Source organism: Solanum lycopersicum, chromosome 9, assembly GCF_036512215.1.
Source record: "Solanum lycopersicum chromosome 9, SLM_r2.1".
Lineage (NCBI taxonomy): Eukaryota > Viridiplantae > Streptophyta > Magnoliopsida > Solanales > Solanaceae > Solanum > Solanum lycopersicum.
In genome coordinates this window covers 19,040,864-19,056,169 of record NC_090808.1, presented here as the reverse complement: position 1 = coordinate 19,056,169, position 15,306 = coordinate 19,040,864, and the positions used below count along the sequence as shown (strand labels likewise).

The window sequence follows — 15,306 nt, the reverse complement described above, 5'->3', positions numbered from 1 at the left end:
AGGAAGAGGTGAAGGAGTATAAAAGGTTGAATATTTATAGGCGTCCCTCTGTAGCTGAAAAAGAAGCAGTAATTAAGGTGACCGGTGAAAAGGATATTTGAATGGAGTACGACATACATGTTTTTACTGGTCAAGATTTCAGAAATATGACAAGCCTAACAGTTTGGTGGGAAGACTGCTAATCCTATTTTTTATATTATTAACTATTTCTTATGTCTTTTCAGTTAATACTCTTCCTAACTATTTAATATTATTTTTTATCTCAGTATATTGACGAAATCCTTAACCTCATGCGTCCGAGGCATTGGAAATACCCAGACTACTATGATCCAAGAGATAGAATCCTGGATCTCAACTTCTGTATGAACTTCCTACATAGATATAATCAAATGAGCGATGAGACAACACTGTCAGGTAATAAAAGCATGAGTCAGTTACTAGATGACTTTTTATGGGATGATGATATGATTGACTATGTCAGGGGTATTTGGCCAACTTCTAGAGGCATGGATTGGATTGATGCAAAAAGGATTTTGACAGTCATGAATATTCTGGGTAATCATTTCGTGACTGTTGAGATTTTCTTGCACGAGGGATTGATCAATGTTTATGACTGCAACCTGGTGGTTACAGAAAATGATAAGTTTTTCACACTCATACAACCTGTATTCGAGTTGCTGCCTAAATTGCTGAAACAGAGTGGAATAATGAATCATTTTCTAGAGAAGTTGCTCACTCAACCATGGGAATTAAACGGTCGAATAGAACCTATGGTACAAAATGCAAGTGGAGCGGCGTGCGGGTCATATTCCATTGCATTCGTTGAGCACTTGATTAGTCTAACAGAATTGCATCCACCCAGTTCACTGTTATGTGACAATCTAATTGAACAGATGCAATATATTTGGGCTAATGGGATAATATATCTCAGTGCTTAAAGCCTTGACATTATGCTTGTAATTAAAGACAATGTTTAATTTATCAAATATGTTATTTTATTTTATCTTAAAGACAATGTAATTAAAGACAATGATTATTTTATCAATTTGTCTATCACAACATTTGGCATATGTCGCTACAGATGATTCGTATATCGCAACATTTGAGTCAAATGTTGCTACAAATGATTATATGTAGCAATATTTGTTGCATATGTTGCTATAGATGATTTTATGTAGCAACATTTGAGACAAATGTTGCTACAACTGATGCGTATATCGCAACATTCGTCCATCACGACATGTGGCATATGTTGCTACAGACGAATCAGCTGTAGCAACATTTGAGTCATATGTTGGTATAGGTGATTATATGTAGCAACATTTGAGTCAGATGTTGCTACAAATGATTATGTGTAGCAACATCTGAGTCATATTTTGCTACAGCTGATGCGTATATCGCAACATTCGTCCATCACGACATGTGGCATATATTGCTACAAACGAATCAGTTGTAGCAATATTTGAGTCATATGTTGGTATAGGTGATTATATGTAGCAATATTTGAGTCAGATGTTTCTACAGATGATTATATGTGGCAACATCTGAGTCATATGTTGCTACAGCTGAAGCGTATGTCGCAACATTCGTCCGTCACGACTACATAATAATTTGTTGTTTCATCAGGAGTGCAAAACTACGTCTATTTAATTCCACAACTATGATAATTGTATTGGTTGTACACAACTACATAATAATTTTGTATCCTTTATAAAAATTTTCTTGTTAATGCTTAAAAATACAAGACAAAAAACAAAGAACACCAACATTAGCTTCCAGATGCTACAACATTTGGTCTTTTTCTTCTCCTTCATCCCCCATTTGGTACTTCCTTTGATATGACTTTCATCAACAGTGTTCAACTCAATTTTGTTCGCCAATCAGAGAATAACGAACTTGAATCGTATATCTCTTCACGATCCCTCCATCTAAAGAAGTTGCATGAATTCTTCTAAAATAACACAAAGAAATAAATTTTAATTAAAAAAATAAAGAGATCTCAAATCTCCAAAATATTTTAGAAATAGACACACATACACGATATCGTGGACAAGATCAAAATCTGCGACCTGGATTGACTTTTGACCATGAAGTTTGCATTGAAAGTAGATCTCCATGTTTGCAATACATTTTAACATTCAACATAGTATCATTTTCATCATCACAAATTCGACTTAGTATAGCATTTGACATCATACCATTGGAGTACCGAAATTTGGTTTAACCAAAGACGAATCAAATATAGAACAGAGTGACTGATAAAAAATCAAATTATATTTAAAAAAAAGGCACAAAAAATGAAGCGGCAAAGATGAAAATTTTGAATACCCTATTCTTGAAATGAAAATAAAAACGTATTCTAGAATGGGTTGGGCCTATTTTACTTTTTTTTTTAAAAAAACAGAATGGGCTTTGCCTATCCATTGGGCCACTTTTAAAAAAGAGTCATTTGTTATAATTATATGTTGCAACAGTTTCATTATATGTTGCGAATTTAACAACAGAAACAGCATATGTTGCTACAGATGAAAAACTAAGGAGATACTAATAGATGATTCGATCGATTTAGGAAAGGAAAAATGAAAATTTGAACCAAATTTTAGTGATAGAACATAAATGATCAATAATAATAAGGTATAACATTTGGACAACGATTTAGAAGGGTGTTATATAACTATCATATGGATTTACTAGGACAATGTATGATGAACTAGTGAGATAATTGTCTTTATTTATAATTGCTATAATCCAATGGAGAGTGTTGTTAACGACCATAATTTCTTACTTAGACATGTTGGTACTATATTGGTGTTACATATCGAATTATGTGGCAATTTAATTGAATTAAGCCCCAAAAAAGTCATTTGTTATAATTATATGTTGCAACAGGTTCGTTATATGTTGCGAATTTAACAATAGAAACTGCATATGTTGCTACAGATGAAAAATCAAACAGACACTAATAGACGATTCGATCAATTTAGAACATAAATAATCAATAATAATAAAGTACAACAATGAAGAGTGTTGTGTAAGACCATAGTTTGTTATATCATAATTCGAAAATAAGTATGAAATAAGTGAACCCAACATTTTCACCATATGCAATATAATATGTTGCCACATATATTATTTTAAAATAAATACAAAAAACAATAAAATCAACATCGTCTTCAACAAAGATTAAATTAAATTATTCCCACACAGTAGTATGCGGATGAAATTTAACTAGATAATCTAGTTCTAAATCACAAAGACACAATTCGCAACGAATATCGTCTTCATTGTCACTTCCTGTGGGCCAACCAATCCTGCGGACATTTTGTTGGGGTTGATGCACATTGCAACAAATGGGTCTTACACCCCAAATATTAGGTTTTTGCACCCACATTCGATTTAAAATGCACTGCAAATGATGTCGACATCTTCTCACTATTACTGGCATGTTTTTTTTTTCATGTTGTCAATGTACATCAAGCCTTCTCTCATGGAAATACCACCTTCAAATATTGAAATTACGACAAGCACATACTCTGCACCTCCGTGACCACCTTCTGCTGCTTTTTCACCATTCTCAATGTAGTTGGATCATTACGATTACAAAAATCAAACTATAAAATAAACAACACATTAAGATTACAAAATAAATTGATGAAAGGTGAAAAAGAACTAAAAATACTAAAATTACCACGCCTTTTCTGTATAAGGCTTCTAAGTTCTCCGATGCTATGCAAATATTCTTGAAAGACACGACATGTTGATTTGTCATCCATGTAGGTTCAGTGGGAAAGCTGGCCAATGTAACCTTCTAATATACAGAACGTTTATTACAAACTTCATTGAGGAACCTAGAACATAATTTAACATTAAATAAATCTTCTAGAGAGTAGGAAGCAACCCTTTCAACGATAAGAATTACTAGTTCAGTCGGGAGGGATTCGAAGAGGTTTAAACTAGTTGAAGCCATTTTTTAGAATGAAGAAGAAGAGAAGACAACTTTTGACTTATCAATCCCTTCTTGTGTTCTTATAAAGGCCAACAATTTCAAAATGTTCCAAGACATGACGTTTCAACAGAGTGAATTGAAGAGTCGTAATTATTAATTGTATATGTTGATTCGTCTGTAGCAACATTTATTGCATATGTTTCCACATCTAATATATCTAAAAGCACAATCTCACGTAATCATTATTTAAAAGTATATGTTGCTACAAATGATTATATGTAGCAACATTTGAGTCATATGTTGCTACAGATGATTATATACATTCGTCCGTCACAACATGTGGCATATGTTGCTTCAACTGATTCGTCTATAGCAACATTTATTGCATATGTTTCCACATCTAATATAACTAAAAGTACAGTCGTAATCATTATTTAAAAGTATATGTTGCTGCAGATGATTATATATAGCAACATTTGAGTCATATGTAGCTACAGATGATTATATGTAGCAACATTCGTTCGTCACAACATGTGGTATATGTTGCTACAGCTGATATATTTGTAGCAACATTTATTGCATATGTTGTCACATCTAATATATCTAAAAGCACAGTCGTAATCATTATATTGAAGTATATGTTGCTCAGATGATTATATGTAGCAACATTTGAATCATATGTTGCTACAGATGATTATATGTAGCAACATTCGTCCGTTACAACATGTGGCATATGTTGCTACAGCTGATTCGTCGATAGCAACATTTATTGCATATGTTTCCACATTTAATATATCTAAAAGCACAGTAAAAGTAGATGTTGCTACAGATGATTATATGTAGCAACATTTGAATCAAATATTTCTACAGCTGATGCGTATATCGCAACATTCATCTGTCACAATATTTGAGTCATATGTTGCTACAGATGATTATATGTAGCAATATTTGAGTCATATGTTGCTACATATAATCATTTATGGCAACATATACTTTTAAATAATGATTACGTTGGAGTGTGCTTTTAGATATATTATATGTGACAACATATGCAACAAATGTTGCTATAGGCTAATCACAACATGTGACATATGTTGCTATAGATGATTCGCCTGTAGCAATATTTGTTACATATGTTGCCACATCTAGTATATCCTGTAGCAACATTTGACACGTGTTGACACAGAAACGAAGAAGAGCAACAAATCACGCATTGGGGCATTTCTAAATAAGATTATATAATAGAGATCATCCTCAAATAACAAAGAACATTCATTAAAATTCAACAACACAATGCTTAACACTTCTTATGAGGCATTTCAATTTGGGCATGTAGTTTTTTTGTGGCCAAAGTCCCTACATATTGAACACTTATTTTTTCTTGTTGAAAATGATTCACCAACTCCACGTTGTCTCTTATATGTCATTTTTCTGGGTTTACTTGGATCAACATATGGAGGAGGTATTTCTCTCAGTGTGATATCCAAAGGACAATCTAAGAATCTTCAGTTGGCACCGGGTGAATTTCCTGATAATATGCCATTAGGTATTTTTTCACTGAATAATATGGAGAGGAGTACAAGTAAATCTGATTTCCAAAATCATCACCATGTTGGGATTGAATCGCTGCCATGGCATGTGGACAAGGTATTTTGTCCAAATCAAAAATTCTACAAGTACAAATTCTTCTTTGTAGATCCACAGTAGCAACATATCCATGACCAGTGACACTGCACTTGTAGTTAGCGATTTTATGGGCCAACAACTTGTTGCCCGCGTTGACATACTCTGATATATCTTTTTCAATTGAAGGAACAAATCTATTTGCGGAGTGCACCAGTTTCATACGCTTCTGGTGAAATAACAATGCAAATCTCCTATTTATTTCATCAAATAGAGCGACAATGGGAAATTCTCTTTCAACATCAAATATAACATTCACCGATTTCGCGATGTTTGACGTCATAATGTTATATCTACAGAACAATAAATAAAAATCAAACAAAACACATAAAGTAAAAATAAACTCAATTGAGATGGTACCTATTTCCAGAGCAAAATGCCCTGCTCCATGTGTAAAATCCAATACGTTCAAGAGCTTTAGTGGCCTTTGGTACCAAATCTCTTAGTTGATTGAAATGGTCATTGAACTCACATATATCGTACGCCTTTAGTGCTTTATAAAAATGGGACACTACCTTTGAATTGTGAAAGTTATTTCGAATATTTTTCCCAAAGTGTCTCATGCAACAACCATAATGAGATGGAGGGTATATTCTCGAAACCATCTTTCGATACTTGGATGCCTATCAGAGATAATGCACAACTCATCAGTATCATCTACAAAACTTCTCATATTTTGAAAAAAAATATTCATATGAGGCATCACATTCCTTGTCCACGACATAGAAACTCACTGAAAATATATGATTCTCGGCATCTTGTGCCACCGCCGATATCAGAACTCCTCCATACTTGCTCCTTAGAAATTTACCATCAACGGCTATTACTTTTCTCATTTCTTGAAAACCAATTATCCAAGCAACATATGATACAAAGAAGTACTGGAACCTCCCATTTTCATCGAGCGACAATGCCATCTTGCTTCCTGGATTCGTAACTTCAAGCATATACCGGTACACATTAAGCACTACGTACCTGCGCTCATGTGTTCCCTTAACATTAGACTTAGCATGCTCCATGCCCTTATAAATCTTCCAATAGCTTACCTTACAACCCAATTCTATGCGGAGTTGATTTGACATGTCTCTTGTGGATGGGTCTTTACCATTGGGAAACCTATTTTCAAAGTACTTACCTATGACTTTTGCCGGCGTGGGGATTATGGCTTGTAAGATTCTCTGAACCACACGTATGGTGCTTTTTATATATTTTAATGGCAATCTTGTCACTACTTGTAAATTTAACAGCCCTCAGCCACCAATTGCAATCCGGATATGAACATTCAAAGGAAAACACATTACGAGAATAGATCATCTTTTTCAGTCTAAAATCTTTTTTCAAGCAAGCAACTTCCAATGAATTTGCCAGTTTTTGCTTGTTCTTGAATGCCATTCCCTTATAACGTTCTGTTTCATAATCTCTAACATTATTCACACGTGAAGTTTGAGAAGCACATGGATTGTTGCTGCTAACTATAGGTGTGGGAGGAAACTTGCTCTCAAGGTCCAACCCTTCAGCTTGAGCTTGACCTTCACCTTCACCTATTCCAATTTCATCATCAGGATTATTGATGTCCGCAAGATGAAATTCATCATTAAACATAACTTGTTGGCCTTGGTCTACATTATGATCCTCCTCGATAGGAGTTTCTTCCACGTAGACTCTTAATATTGGTGGTTTCTCTGTTCCTCCCAAATAAACATTCAAACTAGATTGATAAGTTATTCTAAAAGGTAAAACCTTCTCATTATGAAAAAATTGGGGAATGTAACTCATGACAAAAACTTGCGGTTTACAATTTTATCCAGACTTTTACACAACTAAATTAAAGAACTCATCATACAAAATGTTTCTTTCGACATACATCCCTACTGAACCGGCTCCTCGTTTTTTACTATCCTCCCAACACCATATGAATCGATTTTTATTCTCGATCCATTCACCACGACAATCAATCCCTACAAATAATAACATTGTACCTGAAGAAAATAATTAAAAAAATAATTACTAATTATGAAGAATAAGTATATGTAGCAACATATGACTATTCTGTGGCGATATTTGAGTCATATGTTGCTACATATGACTGTTCTTTTGTGAAAAATAAAGCACATGTTGCTACATTTTTTAGTTATATCATATGGAGCAACATATGACTATTCTGTTGCGAGATGTAAGTCATATGTTGCTACATATGACTGTTCTGTTGTGAAAAATAAATCAAAATATTGATACATTTTTTAGTTATATCATATGTAACAACATATGACTATTCTGTTGCGAGATGTAAGTCCTATGTTGCTACTTATGACTGTTTTGTTGTGAAAAATAAATCACATGCTGATACATTTTTTAGTTATACCGTATGTGGCAACTTATGACTATTCTGTTGCGAGATGCAAGTCATATGTTGCTACATATGACTGTTTTGTTGTGAAAAATAAATTACATGCTGGTACATTTTTCCGTTATATCATATATATGTAGCAACATATGACTATTCTGTTGCGAGATGTAAGTCGTATGTTGCTACATATGACTGTTCTGTTGTGAAAAATAAATCACATGTTGCTACATTTTTTAGTTATATCATATGTAGCAACATATGACTATTCTGTTGCGAGATGTAAGCCATATGTTTTTACATATGATTGTTCTGTTGTGAAAAATAAATCAACATGTTGATACATTTTTAGTTATATCATATGTAGCAACATATGACTATTATGTTGCGAGATTAAGTCATATGTTGCTACATATGACTATTCTGTTGTGAAAATAAATCATATGTTGCTAGATATGACTATTTTATTGGGAGATGTAAGTCATATGTTGCTACATATGACTGTTCTATTATATAAATAAATCACATGTTGCTACATATGACTATAATATGTTATAATAGTCAACTGTTGCAACATATATAACAATATGTTGATAACGCGAATGGAGATTATTGAAGAAAATTCAGGTACCCAGATCAGATGATAATAATTGATTTTAAATAAATATTAATTGTACTTACCAGGAACACGGTGTATAACGCTTATGTAGTAATTTCAATTGAACAAAATGAAATTCGGTCCACCAGTTACAGATTAGGTAAAAAACTGATTCAAGAAGAAGAAAACACAAGCACTGCCAGCGAAGACCCTCAATATACGAAAATAAGAAGAAGAAGAAGAAGAGGAAGATGAAGAGAGCAGGAAGAAAGGAAAGCAAGCAAGCAAAGACGAGAGCAGAAGAAGAAAGGAGGACAAATACGACGGCTGGAGGCGGGGGGAAAAAGCTTTTATTTCCTCTTTTGGCTCGATATTTTCCCACCAAATTAGGTTTGGTGTAATCAATTTACTATTTTACCCCTCATTTAATCCCACCAAAAGTTGGTTAAATTAGGTATTGTGAAATAACCCTTTTACCCTTCATTTAATTAAGTGGACCAAACTGTCAACTTATAAATTTGAAGGCAACTCTACAATCCTTAATCATTAATCACATAATTGTCATACACCCAATACTTAAGACTTATGTCACCACCCTTTTTTTTTGAAACCTTAATATCACTTTTTTTTAAAAATCTCATGCAACTTGCCTTGCTGATAAGTTCATCTTCGTTACCAATTTAAGCGCTTTTTCTCTTTCATTCATGTTTTTTTTCCCGAAAATTAACACAATATTATTTTTATAGATATAAAGTCTAATCAATTTATTATTTAAAAGACTAATTTTATTTTTAGTATGGCAAAGTAGCCAGCATATTAAAGCACGTTACCCCATGTGCAAGCAATAATTAATACTTTAAAATAGGAACAGTCTTATTAAAAAATTATCATCGTTTACTACTTAATTAACTAAAATAATATAACAGCAAAAATTTCATCCAATGTCAATTGGGGGTATAGCAATCTTCATCTAATAAATTTTTTATCCATCTACTTCGTCATTTTTAGTTCTCTCTGTCTTTGTTTTGTTTGATCCTCTCCATCCTAATTTTTTAATGTTTTCTATTTTCTTTTAGTTATTTTTTCCTTAATCAATCTTAACATATTACTATATCCGTCTCCTTCTAATTTTCATAGTTTTTTTAGAGTCAAATTATAAAAAATTTGACTAACATTTTACCATTTATTTTTATTATATTGATATAGAAAAAATTATAGTATAGTTTTTAAATATTCAAAAAATTTTGTTTAAAATATCGAATTAATGTGATCTAATTTAACTTTAAAACTAATCAAATTGATTTCAAAAAACATAATATGACAAATAAAGTGGACGGGAAGTATTACTTACTACCCCCTCCGTTTCAAAAAGAATGACCTCCGTTCCTTTTTAGTATGTTCTAAAAAGAATGACCTCTTTATTTTTTTGGTAACAATTTTTTATGTGGCGTGTTTAAGGCTACAAGATTAAAGGGCAATTTTGAACATTTGACATAACTTAATTTAGGGTCACATGATCAAAAGTCTTCTTTATTTTCTTAAACTCTGTGTCAAGTCAAACTAGATCATTCTTTGAAACGGGAAGAGTATTAAATAGATCAACGTTCACATATAACAAACATAAATATCATATTTGTATGTTATAGTTATAGTTTACATAATTGTGTTTCATAGCAAAGCTATGCAACTTTTGACTTGTATAATTCGCTACAAACATACAATTTTACACAAATTGTTCAATTTTGTATAAATTCATTTATGCATTGTAATTTGAATAATAAGATATTTATATAATTATTAGTGTATAGGACGAAAATATATATATTTGTATTTGTATATACACTTTGCTCTCATTTTATACAAACACAAACTTATTTTATACATTTATATAGAAATATATAAAATGGCTAATTGAATACCAAATCAGATGGCAAAAAAGGGGATGTTTTGTAACATCTCGCAATTTGAAATAACTAGGAAGAAGCTTATAATTGGAAATAGTCCTTTTTGGAAAGACTTAAAATCTAAAAATTTACTTAAGTTAGGAAAAAATGTGTTTTTGGTCAACTTCAAATGGTCATAACACATAGATCAGGATGAGTTAGGTGTAGTTCCAGATATGGTTGGAATGATCTTTCCAACCCCACCGAGTTTGTGTGATTCCGAGTTCGTATGAATGAGTTTGCCCTTTGGAAATTGGGTTGTTGGAATAAGGAAAGTCCTATACGGATTTTTAAAGGGTGTTCTGGTCTTTTCCTTATCCTTTTATTTCAATTCATTTGGTAATATTATTAAGGGTCTAAACTGAAATTGGTCGTTTTACACTTTTGGAGAAAGGTTAGGGTTTTGGAGAAGAAGCAAGAGAAGAAGAAAGGAAAAAGGAGCCAAGATCGTTGAGTTCGTCAAGAATGACTTGTGGATTTTGTAGGGGGGTGATTCTACAAGGTATGTGAGTCTCTCATTGCGTTGGCTTCATTCACCCATGCGTCAAACATGTTTAGTTCAGCGCAATTCATCCTAAAAGAGTTTTGAAAGTTGATGTTCTTGAGACGAATTCTTGAATTAGAATGTTGTTCTTAATTGGATTGAATTGTGGAGCTTTTGAGATATTTATATTGTGTTCTAGATTTATCTTGAGTTAGGTTCTTGAGTACATATGTTGGGCATCAGAATCTAAAATAAAGTTGCTCCGTGTCACGGCATGACGCGGACTCCACTGTCTCAAAATTTATCTCGTAAATAATTATCTAGGAGTCTCTCCGCGTTGTGGACTTGTTCCAAGATAGTGATTTCACAAATTTTCTCAAGTTTAGCTATTCGGAATCATTCCTAAACATTATGAGGTATTTTCAAACATAAATCAAAATCCTTGAATCCATAATTCAATTCAAGGATCAATTAAGAGTCAAATTAAAGTAAAAGTTAAGCTCAAAATTGAGAGCCAAGTCAAGTGAAGTTGATCAAAGTTTTCAAGAGTCTTTTACAAATGTTTTAGCTTTGTTTAAGGCTAAAAGTTCAAGTTAAGCTAAGAATAAAAGAGATGAGTTCATTTATCAAAAGCTATACGGGACTAAGTATTTCTAAAGATTTATAAATGTTTTCACATTTAAGATAAGAGGAAACTCAAATTTTCAAAAGAGTTTAGAGCAAGAAACAAATACATCGATTTCAAGTGAGCTTTTAATCTAAGCTTGAGTAATTATCTCAAATCAAAGAAAGAAATTTGTTTTTAAAAACATATGATCTCATTATATCTTTGCAGTAGTATTCAGCACCGATGTGGGGATGCGAGTTCATATTAACTAAAGTCTCCATAAATCATGTAGCCATCATGGGTATTAATGGGTCATACTTTTTAGATGATCACATAAGTTAAGCTAGTCGATCCACTAAGTTAAGAAGTTTTATCTGACGGCAAAGTATAGGACATCCTGACAGCGTGATGGTAAAAATGTTATATCATCACTTAGGCTCATAGTGGTGGTTGTCGGTTAAAGAAACTCCCACAATAGCAATTGCATGGTTCCTCAAGGGGTTCTGTTAGTATGAATGGGGTATGGGGCTTCATTCATGCATTGCATAAGTAGACTTTGAGAAGAAACATGATATGTCTTTGTGATATTATGATTATGAGTTGACATAATGTTTTAGACAGTTTTCTTTTTCTTTATATTGCACTTGTTTTAACCTGTTTTATAACGAAATGAGTTTAGTTAAGTATTCGTGAGTTGAGAAGGTTCAAGGTAAGTATTTCTTTCATAACCTCTTTCAAGCCTATGCTATTTTAGAATTCCAACTTGAATACTCGTACATTCAATGTACTGATGCTAGTTAGCCTGCATCGTATTATGATGCAGACGCAGGTAACTAGGATTGGCACCCAGTGCACCGTTAATCTAGTGAGCATTTCAAAGTCAGGTGGTGAGCCTCATTGCGTTCCAAAGGGCTTTTTCATTATTTTCAGTTTTATTTTTAGTTATTAGGATGATCGGAGGTCTTGTCCTGACATCCATCTCAGTTATTAGAGGCTTCATAAATAAACATTTAGGATTCTGTTGTCTTTACATTGTCTTATATCATATACTAAGACTTGAGTTTCCATTTGGCTAAGTTGAATGTTTTATTTTTAAATCCGTTCTAAGTTATCCTTAACAGTCGAGTAAGCGAACTTTAATCGTTGTATTAATACTTTGAGTCTTCCGTTGAGTTAAGAAAGTCTGGCCAAGGGTTCGCATGGGGCCAGCAATAGTTTTCGTGTGCCTACCACATCTTGTGTGTAGGCTCGGGATGTGACAAACTTGGTATAAGAGCACAGAGTTTAAGAGTCCTTGGGAGTATATGAAATTGTGGCAGTAGAGTCCTAGTAATCGGTGTGAAGCGAGCCACATCTAAAATTAAAAGGCTGGAACATTTAGGAAATCATCTCACTTCTTTCACACTCTTTTTGTGCGTTAGAGTTTGATCTCTATAAAGTTTTTCTCTAATTCGTGATTGTGCATGTTTTTGGACAATCATGCCTCCACGAAGGGAAGTCAAAGGTTGTCTTGCTAAGAGAAATGTCGAGGAAAAAAAGGTACCTAATGCACCAGAAGTGCAACCCCAAGGTTACCCATATTGAATTCTGTGAATTTATTCGTAGGTTAAGTCAAATTGCGACCTATCATGTTGGGCAAAGAGATAATCGACACAAAGTGGATAATACTTCAAGGATCCGTGAGCTTTTAAGGATGAACCCCCCAAATTTCACAGGTTCAAGTGTGACTGAGGATTCGGAGAAATTCATTGAGGAGATGAAAAATATATTCGACGTGATGTATGTTGCTGAGGCGGAGAGGGTAGAACTAGTTGCATACCAAATGAAAGGTGTCGCTAGAATCTGGTTCGACCAATAGAAAGAGAATAAGACTGAGGATGCACCAGTAGTGAGTTGGGTTGTGTTTAAGAGTTCTCCCATGAGATGTTTCATTCCCCGTGAATTGCAAGAGGCAAAAATAAGAGAGTCTTTAACCCTTGATTCGGAGTCTATGAGTGTTAATGAGTACAGTCTGAAGTTCGCACAACTTTCTCGCTATGCTCCAGAGATAGTTGCTGACATGAGGAGCATGATGATTTTATTTGTTTCCTTGTTGTCTCGTCAATCAATCAAGGAAGACAAGGAACCTATGCTGATAGGGGTATATGGACCTACCAAGGCTTATGATCTATGTACAATAAATTAAGGAGGATAAGTTGAAGGACAAAGAAGAGTTTAAGAATAAGAGGGCTAAGACGTCAAGAAACAAGTTCAGGCAGCAAAAGAGTAATGTCGACCAATCATCCCTCCTACACAAACAGAAAAAACAGAAGGAATTTACTCCACCATCCGCTAGTGCACCTGCACGTAAGAACAAAGGTGAGTACAATAGTTAGAATTCTCAAGGTCTCAGAGCTAAACCTGCATATTCTCAAGGCATTATGGCACAAAGGAGTAGTAAGGCTCTTGCATGTGCTAGTTGTTGTGGAAAACACCAAGGTAAGTGTTGTGACAGACATATGGGTTGCTTCAAGTGCAAACAAGAGGGTTGCTTTTTGAAAGAGTGTCCAAAGAACATGCAAGGAAATGGTACTGGGAGAGGAATAAACCGCTTACCTGTTGTTGCTAGTCACCAAGAGAAAGACAACTCCTCAAATGTTGTCACTCATATGATCAAAGTCTTTACTTTTGATGTTTATGTTTTGTTAGACCCAAGGGAAAATTTATCTTTTGTAATTTCTTATGTTGCTTTGAATATTAATGTTCCTGAGCAACTTAGTGAATCATTCACTGTTTCTAGACCTGTTGGTGATTCTATTCTAGCAGAGAGAGCCTATCATGAGTGTACCATTTCCATCAATCACAAGAATACCATGACTTATTTAATTGAGTTAGACATGATAGATTTAGATTGTCATTCTTGGTATGGACTGCTTCATGCCTGTTTTGCCTCAGTTGATTGTAGCACTTCTGAAGTTTCAGTTTCCAAATGAGTCAGCCTTAGAGTGGAGTAGCAGTTCAGCAGTGCCTAAGAGTCATTTTATTTTGTACCTTAAGGCAAGAAAGTTAGTTTCGAATGGTTGAATTTATCACTTAGTACGATTTAGTGACTCTAATGTTAAGATACCTCCTATTCAATCAATTTCAGTTTCAGTAGTAAAAAAGTTTCCAGAAGTCTTCCCAAATGATCTACCCAGAGTCCCTCCTAAGAGAGAAATAGACATCGGCATAGACATCATTCCAGATACTCGTTCTATCTCTATTCCACCATTCAAAATGGCACCAGCAGAGTTGAAAGTGTTGAAATAACAGTTGAAGGATCTTCTAGATAAGGCTTTTATTAGACCAAATTGTCTTAGAAGAAAGTTATGTCACACCCTTATGTCACACCTATTTTGCGCGCGGCGGTAGAGTTTTTCAATTTGAAGTGACGGTATTGATTGAGTCACCACTTGGAATTGAGTTATGGTGTTTCAAGTCACCTTTTTTAAACCCTAACCAAAAGGATTGACTCTTTATTTTGGTCTGTGAACCAGAAATTCAGGTAAGAAATTCTATTGACCGAGGGGAAGGTATTAGGCATCCCTCAAATTCTGTGGTTATAGCACGGTCGCTTTATTGACTTTTGTATGACTTGACTTAATCTTGAATATATATGTTTATTGGCCTAACAATTTATTTATGTCCCGCTTCTTTGATTTATTTTAACTGTCTTGTGTAGA

At 33.8% G+C, this 15,306-nt stretch overlaps 1 protein-coding gene across 1 annotated transcript; it reads right to left on the bottom strand.

Moving 5' to 3' along the window:
* Positions 1-5,441: 5,441 nt before the first annotated feature.
* On the bottom strand, positions 5,442-7,405 carry LOC138338403 (uncharacterized). The gene is made up of 4 exons (XM_069289359.1): positions 6,765-7,405; positions 6,364-6,604; positions 5,990-6,252; positions 5,442-5,922 (listed from the first exon to the last, which is right to left on the bottom strand). Exons 1-4 carry the CDS (start codon positions 7,403-7,405, stop codon positions 5,442-5,444), a joined length of 1,626 nt encoding a protein of 541 aa, XP_069145460.1.
* Between the last annotated feature and the right edge of the window lie 7,901 nt (positions 7,406-15,306).

What these genes read in the sequence shown, in the direction of transcription:
- LOC138338403 (XM_069289359.1), bottom strand. Translation starts at nt 7,405, where the DNA reads ATGAGTTACATTCCCCAATTTTTTCATAATGAGAAGGTTTTACCTTTT. An exon ending in CACGCCGGCAAAAGTCATAG is followed by an intron (nt 6,605 to 6,764) that starts GTAAGTACTTTG and finishes ACATGAGCGCAG; the next exon opens with GTACGTAGTGCTTAATGTGT. An exon ending in CCGAGAATCATATATTTTCA is followed by an intron (nt 6,253 to 6,363) that starts GTGAGTTTCTAT and finishes TATCTCTGATAG; the next exon opens with GCATCCAAGTATCGAAAGAT.